The sequence below is a fragment of the Carassius auratus genome, unplaced genomic scaffold (genome assembly GCF_003368295.1).
Source record: "Carassius auratus strain Wakin unplaced genomic scaffold, ASM336829v1 scaf_tig00033419, whole genome shotgun sequence".
Taxonomy (NCBI): domain Eukaryota; kingdom Metazoa; phylum Chordata; class Actinopteri; order Cypriniformes; family Cyprinidae; genus Carassius; species Carassius auratus.
Genome location: NW_020526077.1, coordinates 20,127 through 44,198, shown reverse-complemented (window position 1 = coordinate 44,198; position 24,072 = coordinate 20,127). Strand labels below are relative to the sequence as shown.

Genomic DNA, 24,072 nt, shown 5'->3' with positions numbered 1-24,072 from the left:
CCTATTGTCAATAGTGTTGTCAAAGGTTTATGAATCTCTGGTAACATACAGCTTGAGATAGTTTGTGTAGGGGGGCAATTAGCGCCGTCTAGCAAAAACTGAAGTTGTCTCGGTTTTGTTTGTATTGGAGCCTCTGAAGTGTTGTGTTTTCCACCCACTATGTCTCTGCTGGCAGACTTTGCGTGTTCCTGGACATCCCTCATTAGCATGTTTTCAGGCGCCAAACAAAATCAGCTATAGTGAACCTTCAGGCTTTGAAATTTCTCCTAAAGTTCTCTTCGAGTCTTTGATTACCGATACATGATAGACTAACAGGAAAGCAGATGAATTGTATTGATCTCGCAGTACATTATTGATCTGCCTAGTCTATATTGTTAGTGTGTGTATGTATAATTTCAATCCTTAAGTAAACTGAGTATGGATAATTCATTCTTACTGTACGTTCTAATGTTGTGATGCTTAATTTCACACAAGCTCTTTTTTATTTGTTTTAAGAAAATAATATAGAATTCTAATACAGGCCAAAGAGAAAAATCTCCATCAAGAAAAAAGATGCATCATTGTAATGAATGAAGTGATGTGCAGCTTTGTGGATTTCAGGCACTGTTGTTGTGTAGAGAAACCAATGCTTAGAAAGTCATCTTACAAATAGTGCCCCAGTGCAGTTAACTTTTGCCCTCTCGCTCAAACTAATTCCTCTGTGGCGATTCAGAATCAACAGAGGGTGGGGTAAATGGGGACACACCATTGCCTAGTGTACCTGTGGGCCTGGACTGCCGTCACTGAGGTTAACTGGTTTTGGTTGCTCAACTCCAGTTGGCATGGCTACCGTCTCCAGGGGTAGCAGCCTTCCTCCTGCTCTTGGTCCCCATGAGCCTCAGTTGCTTTGTGTTAAAAGACAACCCCACTTTTGATACTGCCCAACTCGGAATGGAGCTGAAAACAAAAAGCCAGTAAACACAGCACCAGTGGGACAGGGTTTGTGGTCCTTAGATTTGGCGTGGTTTTTGTGTGTATAGAATATTTTGCATGATACAAAGCACAGCAGTCTGGTCGCTGGCAATGATCTTTCACTCTATCCTTGATGAATGATTCTATCTGAAGGCATTAGGTGATCTATTTTTCATGCGAGTCCTGTAGTCGCACCGTGTAGCTCGAGGTGGCATGGGGTCCTGTGTGCAAGTGCATATCCCTGCATCTGAAGTCTGCATGGAGAGGAGAGGGGTGTAAAGGAAGATGGTCTTAGAGTGAAGAAAGAAGCACTGGTTGTTGAAAGGTCACACCTGTCATTTCTTAGAAGCTGAGTGGAAGATCACCTGCAGGCCTCTGCATGAAAGACTATAACACTCTTGTCTCACCAATGTAAAAAAGAGCCCACACTCATACATAAATGCGCAAATTCACTCCCTACAGAGCTGTAGGAAAGACGGTGATATTTGCCCTCCTACTCAGCAACAAGCCTTTCTTTGCTATCTTGTAATCTTGTAGTAGATAAATGTGTGCAATGTGTATGTAACATAATTTTCCATCTAGCCCTGACATACTTTTACTTAGCCAACTCAAATGGACGTTCTATTTAAAGCACTAGTAAATTAACAGCAGTTTGCAGATTTGATGTGGTGGGTGCCTCGTTCGTATCCTTCTTCTCATTTGTTAACAAATCGCCCAGCACCTTAACAAAGAGTTATTGCCTGTTTCCACTTAGCCAGGCAGCTCAGCCTCTCCAAACAAGCACCTCCATCTTATTTCGGCGTGTCCTACTTGAGGAACCGAGCTAAGCCGAGAGCGACACGCTGGAGCTCCCCAACCTCGCCGCAAATCCACAGGAGGTCCCAAAGCCACCCGGCACCGGCTGTAGTACAGGCAAATTGCCACAGCTGAGACAAGTCTCCATTCAACAGGCTAATTAATCTTGCTTTGTAAGAGTAGTCATGCCAGAGCCTCCCCGGGCCAGGCTGCTGATGCAGGCCTTCTGAAGTTTGGAGGCTTCGTTTATGGGCAGTTAAAGATCTTTGCATCTGTTATTAGGTTTGAGCGGGAAGAGTGGCTATGATTAATAGGTATTTCTACTGCTATTGAATGCACAAAGAAGTAAGGTAGAAGCGATTTAATGGTGCGGATGTTGAGGAGAAACAGCTTGTGTTTGCCTAGATCTTAGGCTGAATGAAGCCAAAAACACTGATTAGGACACTGGGCCTTTAGAGAGACGCAGAAAGCCACCCCATCGCTTGCTGTTGCTTGCAGCCTGTGTGGTTCATACTGTCAAAATTGTTCTCTGAGGAGCCTCGGAGGTGATGATGAATATCTGGTCTTTAATAGCTGTTGCGTTTTTTTTTCTAACTTGACACCTCTTTAACATTTTAAATTGATTTGTCTCTGTGGAACACAGTAGTGAGACCAAACAAACATGACCCTCTTTGGGTATGCGAGATAAATAGTGCCGTCTACCCCAGCGTAATTAAGGTAGGCTTTAAAGATTTTGTGTGCCACTAGTTTGTGTATATGGTAATATAAGTTGTTTGTACACACGACTGCAAACATAGCTTCGATTTCTGTGTGTGAGACAAAAAGCTAAGCATCCAGATTCTAGTAGCTTTACTGGCATGCCTTTTATATTGCCAAACATTAAAGCTGCAGTAGGTAACTTTTGTAAATATATATTTTTTACATATTTATTAAACCTGTCATTATGTCCTGACAGTAGAATATGAGACAGATAATCTGTGAAAAAAATCAAGCTCCTCTGGCTCCTCCCAGTTGTCCTATTGCCATTTGCAGAAACTCCATCGCTCCCGGTAAAAAATAACCAATCAGAGCTGCGGTTCGTAACTTTGTTTGTGTTCAAAATGTAGAAAAATGTATATAATAAGCGAGTACACCATGAATCCATTTTCCAAACCGTGTTTTTAGCTTGTCCTGAATCACTAGTGTGCACCTATAATAAGTGTTTATATTCTGACTATTTTAGACTGCTTCAGGGGTACCGCGGCGGAGTAACCCAGTACCTTTGTGATTCTTCATAGACATAAACAGAGAGAAGTAGTTCCGGCTACGATGTTCTTCCGCAAGACGCAAGCAGTTCTGTTTATTAACCGCTAGAGCGTCAAAAGTTCCCTACCGCAGCTTTAAGTATACATAAACATTTACATACGTATAAACAAATTTGAATTTATTACAAAATGAATAAAAATAGTTACAAATAAATGAAAAAATACATAGTATATATTTTTTACATGTTTTTATTCTTAAAAAAAGTTTTATCAGATTTATAAAAGAAAGCTACAGCTTTACAATTCTCTCTCTATAATATAATATAATGTAATGTGATACAATATAATATAATATAATATAATATTATATAATATAATACAATATCATATCTCATATATCGTATCGTATGGTATTGTCATGTCATGTCATGTCAGATATCATATCAGATATCATATCATATCAGATCATAGTACGCCACTGCTGGTTGAAGCATCACCTGCTCAGCGGTGGTGTCATTAAGCACTGCTTTTCTCTTCCCTGAGCACTACAGCAGTCAAAAGTCAGGTCAGTGTCTGGGTCTGCATGACGGACACATTTCATCCCAGCAGGAATACCACCTCGGCTGTTAGCAGCTAACTCAAGGGGCCCTGTTTAGCCCTCACTAAAAGTTCCCCAAGTTCACTACAACTACTGCCTTTTCTGTTACTTTTTGTCTCTTTCTGTCTTTCCTCCATCTCTGCACCAATTCTCTTGGGCACCTTGGCCGCTGTGCTGTCAATTTTTTAGAGATGGACTCTAAACTTAGTTAAAGTCCTACTTCAGCTTTGTCTATCAGACTTCCCATTGAATCTGAAATCTGCAGCTTCCACTTATTTGCGGTAAACAAAACATGAGGACTTGAATGGGCCAGTCTGTTTGTTAAGTGTAGATTACACTTCATTTTGACAATCCACAGGAGGAGAAAATAATAAAACATAAGGGGGAGGGATGGAGAACACAACATCAGACACCAGTACTCATTTATTTCTTCACTCTTGTCTTTCTACCCAGTAAGGGTGTTTGGGTGCAGCTACCCCTCTACTGTCTGCAAAGGAGCCAGTTCATTAGACCCATATGCTACAATCAATTCAGCAGAGACTCCGGCTGAGCCCAAATGAGATCCGCTGTGATTTGCCTTTTAAATGGGCCTCTTGTTTACCAGTCTGTGACACCGTGTGAATGTACTAAAAAGAGCAGCTTGCCTTGATTGGGCTCTGGTGTCCTTCAGGGTGCTACCAAAGTTACCAGTCAACCTGCCTATATTCTCCTTTATGCTTATTGAATTGGGAAGTCCACACAGACCTTTTAAGACTATGAGCTCGATTGACTGCCCTTTCAATTGATTGACCAAAGGATGGAATAAACACTTCGCTACACCGTGCAGCAGATCACCTTGAAAGCCTGTTCTTCCCTACCTATGCACGAAGGAAGCCACATTGGATGATAAATTTAGCAGTAATAGAAATTCATGTCAGCCCTTTTGTGCTCTAATGCAGAATTTTAGCTCAGTTTGGGTGTTTTGTCAGGTGTCTTAGTATCTCAGCTGGTCTCCTTCCCAAAAAATATTTTTGATCTGAAAAAAACTGACTAAATAAGGTAATTTACTTTTCTTTTTTGGTCCATGAAATGCAAGTCTGTGAAGTGTACTGTGGAACTGTACTTAGATTTTTCTTTTAAGGAAATGTTGGCTCCCGAAGAGGCATATGGTTAAATGTTTAAAACAACTTCAGAAATCCTGGACTGTCTCTGTTCTTCGACATCAGTGAATTGCTTTTGTAAACATCTAAAACTGCATTCACAAGTTTGCTTATATTTGAAATCAGCTGATCGAGTCTGTAATTTACAGCACATCTTCATCTCACAAGCATCCCCTGAATGCTAGTACTCTTTGATGTGTAATGCGTAGCCGAGTAGAACCGCAGTGATTTTTCTCAGCAGACAGACAGACCGTCTTTAGTATTTGCTTTGCTTTTTTTCTAAGCTTTATGATGGGTGGCAGAGCTTCTAACATTATCTTAATGCTGTTTTCTTGCATTAAGATGCAGGATAGGCAATAACAGACATTTACAAATATTGTTATATGGTCTTTTTGGCTGAGTTGACTCAGTTTCCTGCTCTTCCTTTGTCTCAGTGAGGTAATAGTTAGACAGTGACTCATAGAGTCTACCTGATCCTCAAAGTGACAGTCATCCCTCCTATTTGGTATTAATTAGTTCCTAATTGACAAGGTTGATTAAAATGCATTAAAGCCTGTTTATGAGCTTTAAACATTCCAGAACCACTGAGCCAATGAGAGCTGGACATGATTAGAGAAAATGGGATAGAAGGGAAAAAAAAAATTACTCCCTGCCTCAGAGTTGCTCAACCACAACTAACTGCTTTATGGGATCTTGTTTTTCACTGTAAAATTAGAACATTTTAAAAATGTAATACAGAGAAGGGAAAACAATGTCAGTTCTTTGCATAAGTTAAAGCAATATTTTATTTTTAAGCTATTGTCTTAAAACCCTTAACAGTGCGACAATATTTTATTTTCATTTTAGCATAATGTGTTTAAAGCAAGTAATTGTATTTATTTATTTATTTTCTGGAGCGCTGTCTTTGATGTCCAAATATTTTATTAATGTATTCATTTGCCATGCTTATTGAGGCAGCCCTCATCTCCGGAATTTTATTTTATTTATCAGTAAACAGCCTCGAGTTGTTTGGAACAGGTTGGTTTTGTCCTCTCATCTTTCCATGAATTTCAGAGTTGCACAGAGAGGTGTTTAGATATATCTCTGGCTTCAGTAATGTTTTATTGATAGCTTCATATTTTTGGATTAAAAAAATAAATAAAAGCTGTGTTTTTCCTCAAAATCCATTTAGCATGGGATGAAATGTTTTTAACTTGCTTTCCTCCTCCTCATCCCCTGCCTTATCTTAAGAGGAGGTAAAAAAATGGCCTAATTTCATCTACAAACTCCAGGCTGACTTTGGCCACACTTGACTTGACTTCTAAAACATCTTCAGTGAAGGGCATCTCCTTCAGTAATCTGCCGCCTAAACTGAAAATAAAGCATTGCACTTTCTGCACCGCAGATGTCTCATACAATCAGATCTTTAAGAGAATGTGTTTGCACAATAACTGGTTACCACCTCCAAATACAAATGTAAGAAACGAATTGCTCTTGATACTCAGTTGAGGTAACTAATGTAATTATTTTGCCAACAGGTAAGAAATTAGAATTTAGATCATTGCAATTTGGTTAGAATAATAATAATTATTTATTTATTTACTAAGACATGCTTATTTTTAACTTTGCTTTTTTCCCAGCCTTCAGCATAGCCTGTGTATTTTGGTAAAGATTCATGATATTAATCAATAAATTGAACAATATTCAGTAAAGCAATAAAGTTCTACACTATTTTGTATAAATATTACAAATAAATCAATAAAAACTATTAAATTAGGCATTTTGAATGCTAGTGAAAACTGACATCAAAATATAATGTGCAGTATGGAATATATTTATTTTTAAATTTGCTCAAATTGAAATGTTAATACATTTTTCATGTTTTGGTATCTACTGATAAATGCTTTTGAATTTATAATGTATATTGTCCATATGTGACTTCCAAAACTTGCTAAATGTCTACAGATATTTATTTTGTACTTCCCTAGATTTTGGGTGTTGAAAATAATTTGTGGACTAATTGTTTTGTTTCAGTAGAAAGCAATCTGGTTATTGTGTATTTAAATTCAGTTTAAAACCCTGGGAATTATAGATTATTTTATTCTACTCCATGAAAAAAACTGAACGAGTGCAGCTGTATGGCAGGGATATTTATTGTGGTCAGGGCTCTGGACCGGTTCAAGGAACAAACAAACAAAATTTTGACAGGAACAGAACCAGAAACAGAAAATAAATTGATTTTTATTGTTTCAACAGAATTGAAAATTTGAAATGTCCATTAACCGGTTAATAACTTTATTTAATCGTTCCATTTAATATTTGAAATTTGCTGTCAACCAATCAAGAATTCCAGTAGTACGGCCTATGCAAATGTGACGCTGAAGCCAACGAGTGAAATGTCTGCTCAGCTGTGAACTTGTGATAGGTAAGTCACAATGGCAAAGCACCGCCCTTAAGAGTTTATCTGAGGATAGTGTGAGATGAATTCAACCGATCACATGCACCTGCAGCGCTTCTGTGAAAGGAGAAAAACTGAAAAACTATAGACTTACATAAAAAGGAATATAGGCACATATACTAAATATATTTCACTTAAATCATACTGACAGATTAACGGGAACAGAAGAAAAATGTGCTAAATTATGGTTCATTGTGACACGTTCCAAAGTTTTCGGAAAGGAAAACGAAACCGCAGAGAGTAGTTTTCTTTATTTTGCAAAAGCTTTACAGTTTTCATTATTTAGCAAAAGCTTGACAGCTTTGAATAATGTCTTGCTTCTGTATAACCAGCATTGGTATGACCATCGCGCCGACGCCTTATGTGCACATACAACATAATTTTGCTATATTGAAGCCTGTTCATTATCAAAATAAAATATAGTTAAAGAAACAAACAAAAAGTTACACTGCTCCATTGTACAACATGTTGTGTTCAGTGTGACTACGCCTCACTGTGCTGATATAGCCAATGTGAAGGATCATGTTTAATGTCGATGAAAGTACAAACACTATATAATAAATAATATTTTAGCATCCAGATACATCGGGAACATGGAAACATTCGGATTCATGCCGAATGAGAGAGATAGGCATGAGCTTCACCTTAAATGTATTTGTTTTTATAGCCTAAACTTTAGAGGATTTGTTTTGGAGAGAATTTAATAACTGTTTTTATGTTTATAAACATTTTGCTTTAGACTACAGGCATTTTGACCTTCATTATTTTGGAAAGTAACAGGGTTAATAAAATGCAACGTGAGCCGCGACTTTTTCATTTTTCCCCACTCTCAAAACACAATTTTATTTATTTTTTATTATAATTTTTTTTTTTACAATGCAGCAAACATTTTTAAATATCTTAAAAATACTTTGATGTATTTTTTTTTTTTTTACATTTGGCCAAAATCTAGAAAAGATGATGGTGTATTGGCTGTGACTAAGCGCAGCGGGTTATTGGCTAACGTTAGATCAATATTGTTTCCTTTTCTTTTTGAGTAAAAAAAATGCTGTATTATTATTATTATTATTATTATTATTATTATTATGCAAATTATAGGCAAAGAATATTGTTTTTAAAAAATAACGTTATTAACCGGTATTTCTTCCACCCGAACCGGTTTCGGAATGGTAATAATATCAGAGGAACGCAGGAACAGAAACGTTAAAATATCGATTCTGCTCTAAGTGAACGGATTTAATTTTTTTTTTTCATTTTCAAGCCCTGGTTGTGGTGTGTGTGTGCTTGTGTGTGTCTTTGTCAGGATCAAACGACGGACAAGACAGTTATGTGTTTATAAAGTCCTGCTAAAGTGAGCAACCACGCGCTTTCAAGTTATTTTCCAAAAAGATTGATACCAGTATTGGGTGATAATATTGCATAATAAGAGATTAATAGCCTATTTTTTGTAGACTGGTCATTTTTGCTGGAGAACACCACAAGTGTAACAAGGTTGAATAAAATGTTTAACGAAAATTTACAATTTTTCAGGTGGAAGTTATTATACCCTGTGTAAACAAAGTCAGTAAATCTTAGTCCAATGCGATGACATCAAGTAACATTTTCTGGAGAAAGAATATTCTCTCCGGATCAAAATGACCCGGACACAACCTTAGGGTTAAAAAACCGCCACCAGGCTGAACATGTCCTTTTGGCCTCTGTTCTGTTGCTTTGAAAAGCTTTTATTGACCGGTAGGCCAAGAGAAATAAAAAAAAGCCCGTACATCACTAAGTCGTGAGAATGATAAATCAAAACCGGTTTATTGAGGACTGCAGTACAGAGGTTAATGCATACTCTGATCTCTGAAACATTCTAATCTTTTGTCAATTATTTTCCAGCATAATTTGCTTCCTGTTATTTGAGATAGCACAAGGTCGTTCTATAGAATCTTATAGTGTACAATTTGACTAAATTGCTAAGTTCATGACGTTCCAGTCAATAATAACTTTTTGATTTTTTTTCTGGCCAGACCTTTGCTGACCCTTGGGTAGTCTTGGGTCAGCTGTCCTTCTTTGACCTACCATTCTTTTGCATTCTGCCTGTCTTGGTCCCTGAAGCCTTGGTAAATAAGGGCCTATTAAACTGAATATACAGGGTATTAGAATCTGTGTTTGCATTGGAATGATGGGAGAAAGGCTTTCTAATACTGTAATCTCATCACTCTGTGCCACCTGCTGTTGCATGAAGCCTTTCAGGGATCCTTCTTTTATCAACACGTAGCCGTTACTTTGTTTGCCATCCTCAAATAACTTAACTTCATGCCTGAGACCCGTGTTTCCCCTTCAACAGAGAATTGTGATTCAGTTTTGTAAGTGCTGTGCTTTTGCATTGTTTTTATCTAGGTCTTACTCACCTGCCTGTGCTTTACTATGTGCTTTCAACTTAGTGAGCATCAGTGCTCTAATGTGCAGGCGGAGGATGCAAAGTGATTTGCTGTCGGGTGGTTTCCATTTTAAAGTGACACAACACACTGGTAGTGTTGAGTCAGCTAAGTGGTTAAGACCGGGTGAAATGCTGCATGACTGGAGCTCAAAGCAGATGCATCCCAGTATCCCAGGTTCAACGGAAATTTGCAGTATCTTTGACATGTTATCTTGTTCTGTAATTTAAACGAGTAAAAAAACAACCTTTATTCAGTGCAATATCTTGTCCCATAGGCATTCAATATAAAGCGCATTACAAGAAGGTTAATCAAAATCTTACAGCATAACCAGTGTAGTCTGTTTCATGATCTTTTACAAACTGGTTATTTTTGTAAATCATAAATATGAAGAGCAACTGGCATAGTGAGATTCATGAACAAATGACTCTTATGAACCAGTTCGTTTTAGTAAATCAGAAGTTATATAGTGAGTATATCATAGTACAATTTAATGATCAAATTACTCTTATGAACCTTTTCATTTTAGTGAAAAATAAAATAAAATAAAACCCCGCCTGATCAGTGTATTATGATTCATGAACAAATGCCTATTATTAACTGGTTCTTTTTAGTGAATTATAAATATACAGTGTGTCTACCGTAGTTCGATTCTTGATTAAATGACTCTTATGAACTCACTTTTTTTAGTGAATCAACTCTTATGAACGAATTATTTTTATGCATAGTTAAAACTAAAAGATTTTGTGATACCTGTCCTGAAATGATGCAAGTACGTACTGAGTGGTTGGTTGTTCATGCAACCCATAGTTAAAATTACACATTTGTATCACATCCTTTTTTTTAAGGTATTTGTCTTAGAGCGGATTCAAAAGCATGAGCTGCTCAAACAAAGCATGTTGCAGATGCTGCGGTAATTTGCTTAATTTGTTTTGAACACAGAAAGTTCCCTTAAATACCTCAACATCTGCCCATATTTCCTGAGGTGATAAATGAGTAGTTAGCTATTCTGTAAGCAGGGTGGCTCTTCTCCTTTACGACAACGTAGACCACGATCCCTGTGGGATGCCACTCCTTTGTGTTCTTTAAGAAGAGGAAAAGTGCAGCGCTGCATGTCTTGATGGGAAATATCCCAGTGAGTGCAGCTCCCTGGACACATCAAAAGACTTATCACTGAGTAGCAGGGGATGTCCTTAGGGTCTATGGGTGCTATTGTCCATGCATCTCAACTGATGCAGCATTCAGCTGACCTTTCACACCAGAGAGACTATGGAAACTTCAGAGAGTGGGATGCTTTTTTTGTTTAGGTGTGTGTGTGTTTTCCTTGTGAGCTCCTGTTTTGTAGGTTTGGTTGTTTTACTATAGAGAATGTGCTGGCTCCCCCTCTGTAAAGCTGTCAGTCATGCAATTATGAACAGTAAATTATGGAATAAAACATTTGCAACCACTTGGTTTGACACGGCTTCATGTGTACTAATTGCAACCATTATATCTGTATTATTTTTCAAAAAGATCAGTGGGGCACTTCAATAATTTTCATTAATCATGTACAAAGAAGAGGTAATTAAAAACCCCATTATCACCAATCATTTTGGGTGTTTATGGAGGGATCCGAATATTAATATAATTTAATTCACACAAGACATTGAATGCACAAAGGATTATTTCAAGGCCCCGCTGTTTCATAGTGTGCATAGCGGCTCTCTCCATGGAGTTTTGGTGTAGTCGTTTTTTGCTGTTTGAGAGGTTAAGTCACATCCTGTTATTCTGTGTACACCTGACGGTCATGCTCATGGTTGCATGCTGATGATAACCGCTTCTCTTACTCTGATGGTCCCTTACTGCTGTCACTGAGATATCCGACAAGGTCATGCAAAGTGTGGAAAGAGATAAAGTCATGGGGGTATCGGCAGCAGGTTATCTGTTTACTCCCTATTAAAATGACACTCTCTTAAGAACCATAATTTAATAGAATTATTCCGCTGCGGTGACCTAACACAGAGATAAATTACATCCACAATGTGTGACGCACCGCTATCGCACTTCTCCATCAGCTCGTAATCATGCTCTCTCCGTGGATATCTGACTGCAAACAGATGTGCATCTGCTGATCTAGATCCAGATCTGGACCCAGATTACTCTGGAGCATCCTGTGCACACAGAGCGAGATAATGACATAATTTAGAAATAGAAATAGTAAAGAACAGTGGATTAGCAGTGTTGCAAAAATATTCTACTTTAAAAAAATCAGATAATCCTGAAAAAAGTGTCAATGTCCCCCTTATAATAAACCGATGTTTGTGCCAGCATGTGGTGCCCAGTGGCTGGTCCCCATGCAGCCTGTCAGTTTGCTGCTGTCTCATTATCAATGGGTGTAGGATGCATAGGTGCAGGGAAACGCAGTGGGCCTGTCCTCTCCTTTTGCGATAGTTGCACTCTCTCACATTAGATCGTGCCAAGGCCATATCACAGTCAGGAAGAAGCACACAAACACACACATGCACACTCCTAGCCAGCCTGTGTCCCTGTACCACAGTACAATTGACAGGGCCACTGGAGTAATTGTTCCCTGCACTATAGTTTCTGTCAGGAAATGCTGTTATTGACAAATAAGGATTCAATAAGACTCGGAGATGAACACTTTGGGCTTGGTCAGAGGACTGTATTGGTCTTTTCACTGAGCTCTGATTCTCTCTCCTGTCTCAAGTCTATGTGTTTTTCTTCTCTTTATCTCTCCAGCACTCAACCCATCTGCTGGTCAGTCTCTCCTCCTTATCTCTCTCTCTCTCTCTCTTTCTCTCTTCCTATGTGCTGAGTGCCCACACACACACCATTCTCCCACGTTCTCTTCAGCCAACAGCAGAAACCCAATTACAGTGAACCAGTGGATGTGGCTGTCTGCATGATTAGTGCGGTCTGGTGTAATGTTGATATCATCCCAACGGATTGAGCTGGCCAGGGTCATTAAGCAGCATATTATGGCCTGTCTTTGGTTTCCAGTGGTAAAGGTCAATGGATAGTGAAACCAGAGTCTTCCTTTCTAGAGTGGGTTAGATTGAGTGTTCTGCTTGTTTTTTTTTTCAAGGAAAGACATGCAGAGAACACTTTTGCCTCTGTTTTTCATCATTTAATTTTTATAGCAAACTTAATCTGCTTGTAATACTCAAAATCCCAAGGATTGACACAACATTTTAGAGTGGTGTTTTTGATGCAATAGGGTGCTGTGCTCAGGCAGGACCTTTGCTATGTGGTTGCTAAGTTGTTCTGGGAAATTTCTAGGCCATTGCTATCTCAAAAAATAAATAAATATCTGTGCTGGTTTTTAATTGTGTGTGATCAGCCATAAAATGGAAAAATAAATTATAAAGAAAAGAAAAGGAATATTGGTGCATCAGGGATGAGTATTAGCCAAAGTATTATATTTTATATATGATGGATTTGCATAACCCTTAACAATAAGAATGAGAAGAACATGTTATAGAGAACAGCAAAAGTTACAGGTGCCTTTTGCTTTTCCAACCCAAGGATATTCTGAATAATATAAAGATAGTCATAGTTGCACAGCCATCATGTGGTTCCTCTCATATTGAGACTGAGAGCAGCTCTGCCTGTGGTTCAGTGGATCTGCGATAGCTGTCTGCAGCGGGTCTGGAAAGAGCCAGGGGCAACTAGAGTTACTACAGACAGTAATGAGAGAAGTAATAACCTCTCTCGCGCACACAAAGCATTACTTCTATCAGGCAGGTATAAGCACACCAGTCATATCTGGTCTCTTGGATTCCCTCATCTGAACTGTAGAGGTAGATGAACTGAGTGATCTTACGTTGGATTCAGATCAAGACAAATTCAAGTACGAGGACCCGCCTGAGAAGAAAGAGCCGAATCGCTTCAACCTAAACGCCTCAGATGTGTTTGGGGAAAAAGAGTCAGTCTTATCCTCCCTTAGATAGATAGATTGAGAGAGAGAGAGAGAGAGAGTGTGAGTGAGTGAAAATGGACTAAGTGAGTTCGCATCAATTCAAAGAGTAGTTAGATCTCACTTTTTTTTAAGAACATGCAAGAAATCTGCAGAGCATAGCTTCTTTTTGAACATCATATTCACACAAATGATGGTACCATGATACACAAGGTCAGTGCAGATTCACAGCTGCCCGTCAACATCAAGGCTGCTTTTATTGCAACAACAACCTGTCATGTCGTTCTAAACCACCGCCTACGTATTACAAACTGCTTAAAACCTGATACTAACACCTGCTGATCGCACCAGAGTAAATCACTGCGCTGTCTGCTATGTTTACACGTTCTGCAGACTCAACACGTACAGTGTCTGCCCATTGCAACCCCTGCTTGCCTATAGTAATGGCTCATTTATTTTTCTGTTGCTATATCAACCAGCGCTGCTGCCCGTGTCGGAGTTTCTTCACTACGCCACGACAGAGCAGAAATAGGACTCCGTCACAAAGATGCCCTGTTTATTCCTCCAAGACTGCCTATTAGTGCAGCTTGCCTGCTGGGGAAGCCACATCCTGGGACGATGACATTAAAGCACATTTGTACATGGGAAGAAACTGCTAATACTCCCTCCGTACTACCCTACATACTTCTCCGTCTACACTAATTCATCCCTGCATCTACACGGGTGACTTTGACAGCCCACCCTGCGCTCCGCCGCCCTCTGCTTTTTCCTCTACCTTGTTTGGCAGGTTGTTGTTTGCAGAACATACAGATGGAAAACAGCTTCAAAAGAAAGAGAAATACATGGATGACTTGGATAAGAGAAAACACAACTGTGAAAAATCAAAAAAATCTATAAAAATAAAATAAACCCAAGTAAAACGACAAGAATAATAGTAATGTGGTATATAAAAAATGGCACACTTTCGATTCTTTTGCCAAAGGGGTGCAGCAGAGGTAACAGATTGAAAATCTTCACTCTGTCTGTCTGGCTAACGCATGAGAGTAAAGAAAGTAGTCATAAAAACCCCAAGAGCTTGGCGGCTTGCTCAGAAATTGATTTAGGTATGCACGAGCGTCGTGAATAAATCCACCTAGGCCTAGTTGAACAGGTGGAAGTGGATGGTAAGACATCACACCTGTCACTAAATTGATTTGTTCTTAGTATTTGATCTGTTTCCTGTTTAAAATTATGTTTTATTTTATACGCCTGTGCTTGTTTAAAGCCTCTCATCTGTACAAACAGTTGAATCACAAAGTAAAGTAGTAATAAGGCAATAGAAATGTAGCATATGTATGTGCAAAGGTTTACTCATAAGTGAGGGATTGTGGGTAGAGCAGTATTACGGTGGGGTATGAGATGTGCACACACTCGGTGAATAGCCTGTGTCCTGTGCATACAGTACATGAGTGGATCAAACACATTTATGGAGAGTAAGTCATTCCCTTCTCATAGTAGTTTTGAGAAATGCCTACTATATGCTAAATATATCTACATTTTTAATTAATTTTGAAATATTTAATTTAATATTTACTTATTTAGTTTTCCTTTGATTTGGTACATAATGTTATCAAATCAAAGTTATTTCATTTACATATTAATTCTGGTCGTTCTAAAATGAATAGTAACTGAAGATGTTACAGTAATAGGGAATGCTTCGGAGAAATGTTAGGAACCATTTTACAGTGTTTACTTACATTGATGATGTTTGTAACTGCTTTCAAATGAGACTTTTCTTTTTTCAGTTTACTGTGTGAAACATTTGATTGGATTCTGATTCACAGTCTCTGTGGTTTTAAATCAATTAATCAGTTTTTAATAACTTTTTAATCAAAAAAGGGTCACATTTCATTTGAACTTATGTGCAAATTATTGCCGTCGGTCAATTTTTACCATGTTATGAGCATATTTCTCAAAAGCATGCAGTTAATTCATATGGGTTGTTCTTTACAGCTTTACTGATTTAACAGCAGTAACGAATTAACTTGATCTAACGCGGTTGTCTCTCTTCATAAAAGAAACAGTGTATGAACACACATTAAATATATTTAGCTCCCCAAAATGCCCGAAAGCTGTATTCTGCTGCAGTTTTGCGAAAATAGCCATTGAGTGCCCAACTCCTAAAGCTCAACAATACCATATCAGCACAAAAATAAAGTGTTTTAATAAGCACTCTTATGCTGCTGTTTTTATATTGTGTGTGGGAGCATTTCCCATTACTGTGTGTAGAATTAGCATGAGGCAGCTCCTGCTGACTAGTCTAGCTGGTAGCACTGTGTCAGTCGCTGCTGTGGGTTGGGCAGTCTGCTGATTTAGGGAGGAAGTGTGTCTGCAGTTATGGAGTGTTAGTAATCATTCTCACCTGCTGGAGACTGGGATACAGCTGGGAGCATAGGGGCGCTGCAACATCCGCAAATCGGGTGTTGGTAACTACTTCCTCCTTTTACTGTTTTCTGCCTCTTTACAAATAATGAGGATTCCAATGCTTTTGCTCATTTATTGTCAACATAAGGATGAAGCCGTTTGAAGTCATTGATATCAAGTATCAGCAGAAAGAGCTCCAGCGATGATCAAGTCTAATACAGATGTTGTAATTAATGTGTGACAGGCTTAACAGGGTGTAAAGCGCAGCGGTGCAGTGGCTGATCCCTTAATGTGTCTTGTTCCCGCAGGGTGGACTGAGGAACAGCAAGCACGAGTGTACTCTCTCGTCACAGGAGTACGTGCACGAGCTGCGCTCAGGCATCTCCGAAGACAAACTGCTCATCTGCCTGGAGTCCCTGCGCGTGTCCTTGACCAGCAACCCCGTCAGGTCAGTCAGCCATTTCTCACAGACTCTGTCCACAGCACTAACCATTCCAGTCTCTCCTTCTGCAACCAGGTTTTGATGAGAAACTTGACACATCAACACTTATTCCAGCCACCTCCAACCACATCCTCGCTGTGAAACGAAAAGTTAAAACTCATTTTTCTGTCTGCACATGGCAATCTTGGTGGATTTCTTTTAGGATACTAATTGGAAATCTGTCAATGAGTCTTTTAACCTTCAGTCTGTATGGATCCCAGTTCTGGTTAAATGAGCATAGCCCATAGTATGGGATGGCTAAATGAGTGTATCCACCAGCCACTTTAAACCCGGCCCTGTCATCTCCTCTTCTCTATCTATTAAGCTCTAATAGATAGGAAATCCTTTTTTTTTTACACTTCAGACAGCCAGCCATTCTCGGAAATGTTAATAAGCACACCAACCACCACTACAAGACCAGACGCCTTCACTTTCAAGTCGTTCCACTAAAGTCTGTATCCTATCGTTTCCTGCTTGCTTTTTTACATTTTTTTAATCATGCCTAATGTAATACTTAAAATTTAATGTAAGGGAAGTGTATATAAATAATTAGAATTAATTGCAATTACTTATATCAGCTGCCAGTAGTAACTGTAGCAGAATTAATATTTAACAAATTGGATTTATTAACTAAACACTAACATAAAACTAGTATTACAAACATGCACGCACACTTATACATACATGCAAAGGGGAGTGAAACAAGAGAATGTAGCTATGGAAAATGAGTCAGTAAACCTCTTGAGTAGAAACCATTACTGCCATTTTACAACGGTGTCTACAGTAGGGCTGTGTGTTGTCAACAAAGTCACAATACAATGTGCATCCCGATAGAGTCCGGGTGTCATTCACAGACTGGTTGTTGGGTGAGGGGTCTGTTGGATTATTTGTTAAATATAACAAATAATTGTGTGTCTGTTTTATCCAGGCGTTATACATTCATTCATTCATAAAAAGGGCCAGCCTGCTCTCCCAGAAAGTCTTATCACCTCCCCTCTCATGGACAGGATTTTCAAATTAAATTCGGTCCCAGTAGCGCAGAGGAACACTATATGACAGCAGACTCTCTCAATTATTTACAAGAGCAGTGTCTGAGAGATGGCTCTTAATGTGAATCAATGAGTGCAGCATATAAAGTGGTCATCACACAATTGGCAGGCAGACGATCTCTTTAGGTCCACCGTTGCGCAGTGGGAGAAAGGACCTGAGCAGAACCGCCATTTGATCCACTGGCATTACGCGTTTGTGCCCTCAACAGATGTGTTTTGCACTGGAAAGCAATTGATAGACGCCCCTGCCCTTCTCCCTAGATGGAGGTACAGTGCAGTGAGTCAAAGGAAAACCAACACCAGAATGACTTTGCTATTGTTTTCCTGTCACGGAACATATCATCTAGAATGTGAGTTGTAGAACATTGCGCCTCAAGGTAATCTCTTGTTATTGCCCTAATTAAATGAAGGGATGGCTTCTGGTTCCGTTGTCTTTATCAGATCATAACAGTGTGGCGTCAGGGCCCCGTGCATCCAATTATTTACTCCATGGTTAGCCATTAATCATAGGACAAGGATACCGTGCATTGTTCTTTGAGAAGCCCACACCTCGTACCCCCATGAGAACAGGCTGTTTGTAAAGATCAGACTTGCTGGCTGAAGACGAGTGGCGTCAGCACTTCCTCTCAGTAAAAGGGCAGTTTGTGCTGAGGGGCCAGCGAGGCCAGGACCACCCTCCAGGCTTTTGCGAGTGGCTGAACTTGAGAGTACGCAGTCAGAGAAGAGGTGCCTAGTGGTGTCTCACTCACCCACTGAAGGTCATGTCTTGCTCAGACAGAAGCACCCTGGGGTGATGGAATGCATGGAGATGTTCAGCGTGCTGGTATCATTCACCTTTTACCCCAGTGTATCCTTTTTTTTGTCTTTTAACCACACTGAGGGAATAGTCAAGCTTCTCACATGCGTGCTTACGTTACAGTTAATATGAGTGGAGCTTGATCACAAAACACAATATCTGCCCGTGTGCCGAATACTGTATGTTAATGTAACCTTTACAGTGTTCTGAGTTTATGTAGTTGAGGCATTCACAAGAACTTAATGCACTGCTGTATAAGTGGACAGTTTCATGTGCAGTTTCAGCTTTATTAGATTTGTAAGAGATGGGGTATTGCATACTGTAAAAGTGGTTTCTTTAGATCAAGAATCAAAGAATAGCTAGACTTTTTCCATCCCACACAGAAGAGAGAAAGTTAGGTTAAATAAATTGTTGTTCTGTTTGGATCACCCTCTGTTCATATTTCAAATTTCCATTCCCATCTTTTTGTGAAATTTGGGATATACTGAAGTAGTATATATATTTAAAAAATCAGATTGGTAAAAACACATACGATATGAATGTGCAAAAAGAAAGTCATGTGGCACAGGCTGCTATTATCTCTCAGATTTGTGTCCTTGAATATTAGAAAAGAATATCCTGTGATCAGTTCAAGTGAAGGCGACATACAAATGAATAAAGTATACTTGTAACTATGACAATGCAATGGCATAAACCCTAGCACTCTAAAATGACTGTAAAATAATTACAGCTTTATTCATACACAATATATAACTGAATTAATGTACAGGAAGTGCTTTTATAAAATTCTAAGTTTCACATTTCTGATTTTAACTTCCCAAAATGATGATGATGATGATTATTATTGTGTAATCAAAATTATAACAGATATGCTGTCAGCTTACCCCAACTTGTACAAAATATCCTTTTAAAATAATCCTTAATTTTAGACAATTTAGTAATCAAAGATGTTTTGTAGATTGATCAAACAGATTATAGGTGTGAGTAAGAAGAACTGAGCTCCTGTCACTGTCTGCTTATCTCCTTTCATCGGTTGGCCTGTGTTTCTGTAATTGTGTAATTGTCTGGGCTGAGCACCTGTTTGGCTGTCCAGGTGGCTGTTGGGCTGGAGAAGACTCTCATCTCCCAGTAGTCCCTCACAGGTGTGGTGCTCACAGCCTCACACATCTCTACACAGATGGCTGCGCTTGGGGCGGATACAGCGTCTTCCAACAATTCATTTTTCTTCCCCACCCCACTTCACCTCATTTATATATATATATATATATATATATATATATATATATATATATATATATATATATATATATATATATATATATTCCCCCTTTCCTCCACAGCTTATTTTGGTAGACTAAAATCACTTCATCTTCTGGCTTTTTCCTCAGTATATATCCATCATTCTCTCACACTGCTAGTCTTGTTTCATTAGCTCTGAATTCTTAGACTTCGCCAAGATGCAGACTAACAGATAATCATTGGGTCTTATTTCCTCATTTATGGAGAGTTAATATGCACTGTAACTAATGGCAGCCGTTTTCTCTCTCATGCTTTCGTTCTCTCTGTTTTTATTTCTTTCTGATACAGCTGTACAAACAATGCCACAGGCGTGCAATGTAGTGCAGAAACAATATTACAATGCAAGAAGTAATGCAGAACTTTCTTAACACCCACTCGTGCATAAACCCCTCCAGCTTTGTCATCCATTCCAACAGCTCTGATGGCTCAAGCAATGAGAGATCTCCAGTGGCACACAGACTACGCTGATTCTTCATCAATGCACCGCCGATAGGAATTTGTGTTTTTCAGCGACATGGCCCCATTGCACTCTCCTGAACATCTTAAGGCCTTGACTATTCACTTTCGTGTGCTAAACCCTCAGTATTACACTCTTCGCTTTTACACTCCACCTTAAATCCCAGCTGTGACTTCCGTGTTGAATTTGCAGGCTCAAAGATATGCAGCGGATCAAATCAGACAAACCTGAACTTGGCTCCAACTTTTCATTATGTCCAAATCTTTATGGTGGAGCTGCTGTATTTTTCCCTAGAGGTTTTTTTTTTTTTTTTTTTAGTAGTAGTAGTGCTTATTTATTTATTTTGCAGTGTAGGGTTTGAATGTAAGCTAGCCTTCTGTTGTAGTTAGCAGTGTAGGACATGAGCCTGAGGAAGCAGAGATGTGGATTGGTGTGAAGATGTGCTGACACCAGCAGCCGCCCTACAGAGCCTGTGAATCCATCATTCTGCCTATGCGGCCGTCCTTCGCTGAGTGCCCGTGGACACATGTGCAGGAGGTAATGGGCTTATTAGTGCCTTTGAAGATTTGATGCTCCTTAACAGGAATCCGCTCAGCCTCAAATCCTGAAGGCTATAGCCCTACCGAGCGGCAACCTCCCGCTCTCTCTCGTGAAGACAATAAGGAAGTGACTAAAACTGCAATTCATCGACTGGCCGCTTGAGGCTGGCTGCAGAAGAGAGTCAGTCCCATAGACTCCCCATGTTAAAATGCCCAACTTTACAGCAGAAAAAAACATGTTTACAGCCTGGTTCAAAAAATGATTTTGGTCTATATTGCTAATTTTGCCCTTCATGACAACTGTGAGGGGGGTGAATTTTTTTATAACTCATCCGTTAAAATTATATTAAGCCTTAAAGTTCTGCATAATTAAGGGCGTGACCACTTGAGTGACAGGTGGATTGGCGCTGCTGACAATGCAGTCGCGCTAGGTGGGTGTGGCTTCAGCAATCAGCTCCCGCCTTTTTGCCCATTTTCGATTATCCGGGAGAGTCGCGCGGTGACGCGCTTCCAAGATGGCGATGGCCCGCTCTGCACACTTTAGGCTTCAAAACCGCTACTGAGTAGTCTATGGGTGACATCACGGACACTACGTCCATATTTTTTTACAGTCTATGAGCCCTACTCAAGTTTTTGAAAGAGCACCGAATGGTAGAATTACGCTCCAGGTGTCACGATTTGTTTTTTTTTTAAGCACCAGACTGCTTAGAAGTGCACATCCACATGTATTGCTACTTTGTATGATATGAATCAATTGCTCTGTTCCAAAATCTAGTGAATGTGTAATGCTGTGTTCACACCAAACGCGAATAGAGCGTCTGGCGCGAATGATTTCAATGTTAAGTCAATGCAAAGGCGCGTTTACGCGCGTCTGGAGGTCTCGCGGCGCGAATGGGGCGTTAAGCGCGGCGCGGAAGACGCGAATTCGCCTCATTCGCGCGTCTAGTTCGCGCGAATGACGCGAATTGACGCGCGAATAGGGCGTTTCGCGCGAAACGCGCGTTAAGCGCGAAGGTGCTTTTTGTGCATTTAGCGTTTGACGCGAATTCGCGTCTGCCGCCCGAGTTGAAAAATTTCAACTTTGGCGTCAATTCGCGCCGCGTTAACCAATCAGGAGCCTGCTAGGAGTCACTCATTCAACAGTATGTTCCTGCAGCCTCCGGTTGTGCAGGAATACCCTTCTCCACTCATTCAACAAGGAGGAACGACAGATGTTGTCAGTGAGCAGTCAACCGGAGCTATATGACAAAAGTACATATTTCTATAGAGACAGGAATAAAAAGGACATATATGTATATAAAAAACATATTAATAAATAAATTGAATAAAGGCCAATTGATAAGAAACGTTTCATTTTACCCCAAACGAATTATATTTTATCTTGAACCACTAAAGAGACATCAGAGCCAGCGGCAAATGTCAGAAGGTCTAGCCGAGCCGAGGCTGCTCTCGGCGGATACATGATGACGGAGCTCCCGCTGGTCGCATGGAGCTCATCTCCGAGATCGGCGAAACACATTTTTTTAAATAGACGCTGTCATTATAAATAAACCACATATCTGAGTTTAAAACAACTACATTCTCGCCTGAAATACTTTTAAAACTACATTTCATGACACAGTAACAGTAATATTTTGAAAATTATCCGAATAAAAATGGCGGTTGAAAATGCTGCGTGAACTCAGCTGGCAGAAGCCCCCCCATGACGCGAATTCGCGTCTGTTGTGAAGTTAATTCCACGCGCGAATGAAGCGAATTACTCGCGCGAATGAAGCGAATGATCTCAAAATGGTCAAGCGGCAAACTAGACGCGGTAGACGCGAATTTGACGCTCTATTCGCGTTTGGTGTGAACACAGCATAAGGATGCAGCATTTAAGGCATCAGGGCTTCTGTCCATTCCAAAAGGTAAGCATCTTAATTATGCTGCTTCCATAGAGGCGAGGAGGCAACATAATAAATTAGGCAAAATGCATCCTTATTAGGCAGTCCCATAATGCACTGCGTGTGTGTGTGTGTGAGTGTGTATAAAAGATGGTGGATGAGGAGAGAGAAATAGCTATGATCCAGTGCCTGCCAAAAGTTTGGAAATGCCCTAGGCAATGTTGGGTTTTTCACAATGTCAGCATAAATCTTTATAATTTTATGGATTGCATAAGGGACAACACAAACTATGAATTTTTCTTTTTTTATATATAAATAATAAAAACAAAGTATGCATCGAAGCCATCTCTAAACTTTGTTCTAATTCATCTGTTGTGTGCTAACCTTAATTAGCTATCAATCAGTGGTATTTTAGTACTATTAATATACAGTACTTTTGAATTAGCTTTTGATTTTATCCTTTTGCTGTTTGTGTTTGTCATTTTTTCCCCTCATATTTCTATTTAGCTTTGATTTATACTTATTTCAGTTCTAGTAATTTTAGAATGTATTTTATTTTAACTTATGTAAAAAAAATATTTGTATTTTATTTCAACTTTAATGAAGTAATGAAACCATATTTGTATAATTGTATAGTAATTATAATTATATAATAGTCCTATAGTAATTATTTAACAATAACAGAACTACTGTTTATCAGTTAATCTATAAAGACATGCTAACCCAATCATCTAAATTCTGGAAAAAAAATTCTAATAAACAAAGAAACCTATTCTCTAATAATCAGGCATCACAGTTGCAAATGGTTTAATATTGATATTATGATGTTTGTTTGCATTTTTTGATTTGGGCATTTAGAACCTTTGGAGGGCACTATAATCAATTATATACAGTGTAATTTTTTTTCTTTTTTTATATAGGAACGTTTAAACAAGGAATGGTTTGTGTGTGTAAGTGCTTGTTGGCGTATGTTTGGCTGAGACTGTTTAGAGCAGGGGCATCAGAAGACAACTTTGATTAATAGTGTATAAGTATTGGGAAATAACTGTCTGGATGATGTCTGTTGATCATATTTTACTTTGTGGGCCTGAGATGTACTTTCCTCACCGTCAAGGTCAGAGGAGTTGAAGCAGACAGGCTGCAGTATTTTGAGGTAAAACATTGAATATCTTTAGAGCTGCTGTATGTTGAGTTAACCCAAGAAAGTTATCAAAACTTCATCTGTTGTTCCGTGAAATAAATTGTCTACACCGTCTTGGCACCAGAGTGAGGCTGAGTTTGCAGCGCTCTGCTAAGGTTTTACATTTATCCTGTGCTGTGCGACTAGTTTCTGCTCTTTCCTCTCCCTCTCTCGACTGCAAATGTTATTAGAAACCTAGTTCTGGCCCTGAGGCTCTGGATCAGCTCCCCTGATCCAGCCCGCGTCAAGGAGAAATAAAGGACTGAAGTCGGACAAATGATCAATTCATACTTGCACGGCTACAGTGTGAGATTTGATCTGTTCAACTCATTTATTGTGGCCTAGTGAAGAAAGTAACACTTTTTAACGACTGTTTTCTTCTGTTTTTATTTTAATATGTTCATAAGTGAAGTTATTTCTGGCTGTCATTTGTGCAAATATACGCTACTTACTAATTATGTTGATTAGCACTATGTAAGACCCAG

General features: G+C 39.2%; 1 protein-coding gene across 1 annotated transcript in view; it reads left to right on the top strand.

Moving 5' to 3' along the window:
- The window catches only part of LOC113081215 (protein diaphanous homolog 2-like), a 122,737-nt gene that overhangs the window by 82,844 nt on the left and 15,821 nt on the right, over positions 1-24,072 (top strand). The window contains exon 6 of the mRNA XM_026253296.1: positions 16,212-16,351. Within this exon, the coding sequence (XP_026109081.1) occupies positions 16,212-16,351 (140 nt within the window). The remainder of the gene's footprint in view (positions 1-16,211; positions 16,352-24,072) is intronic.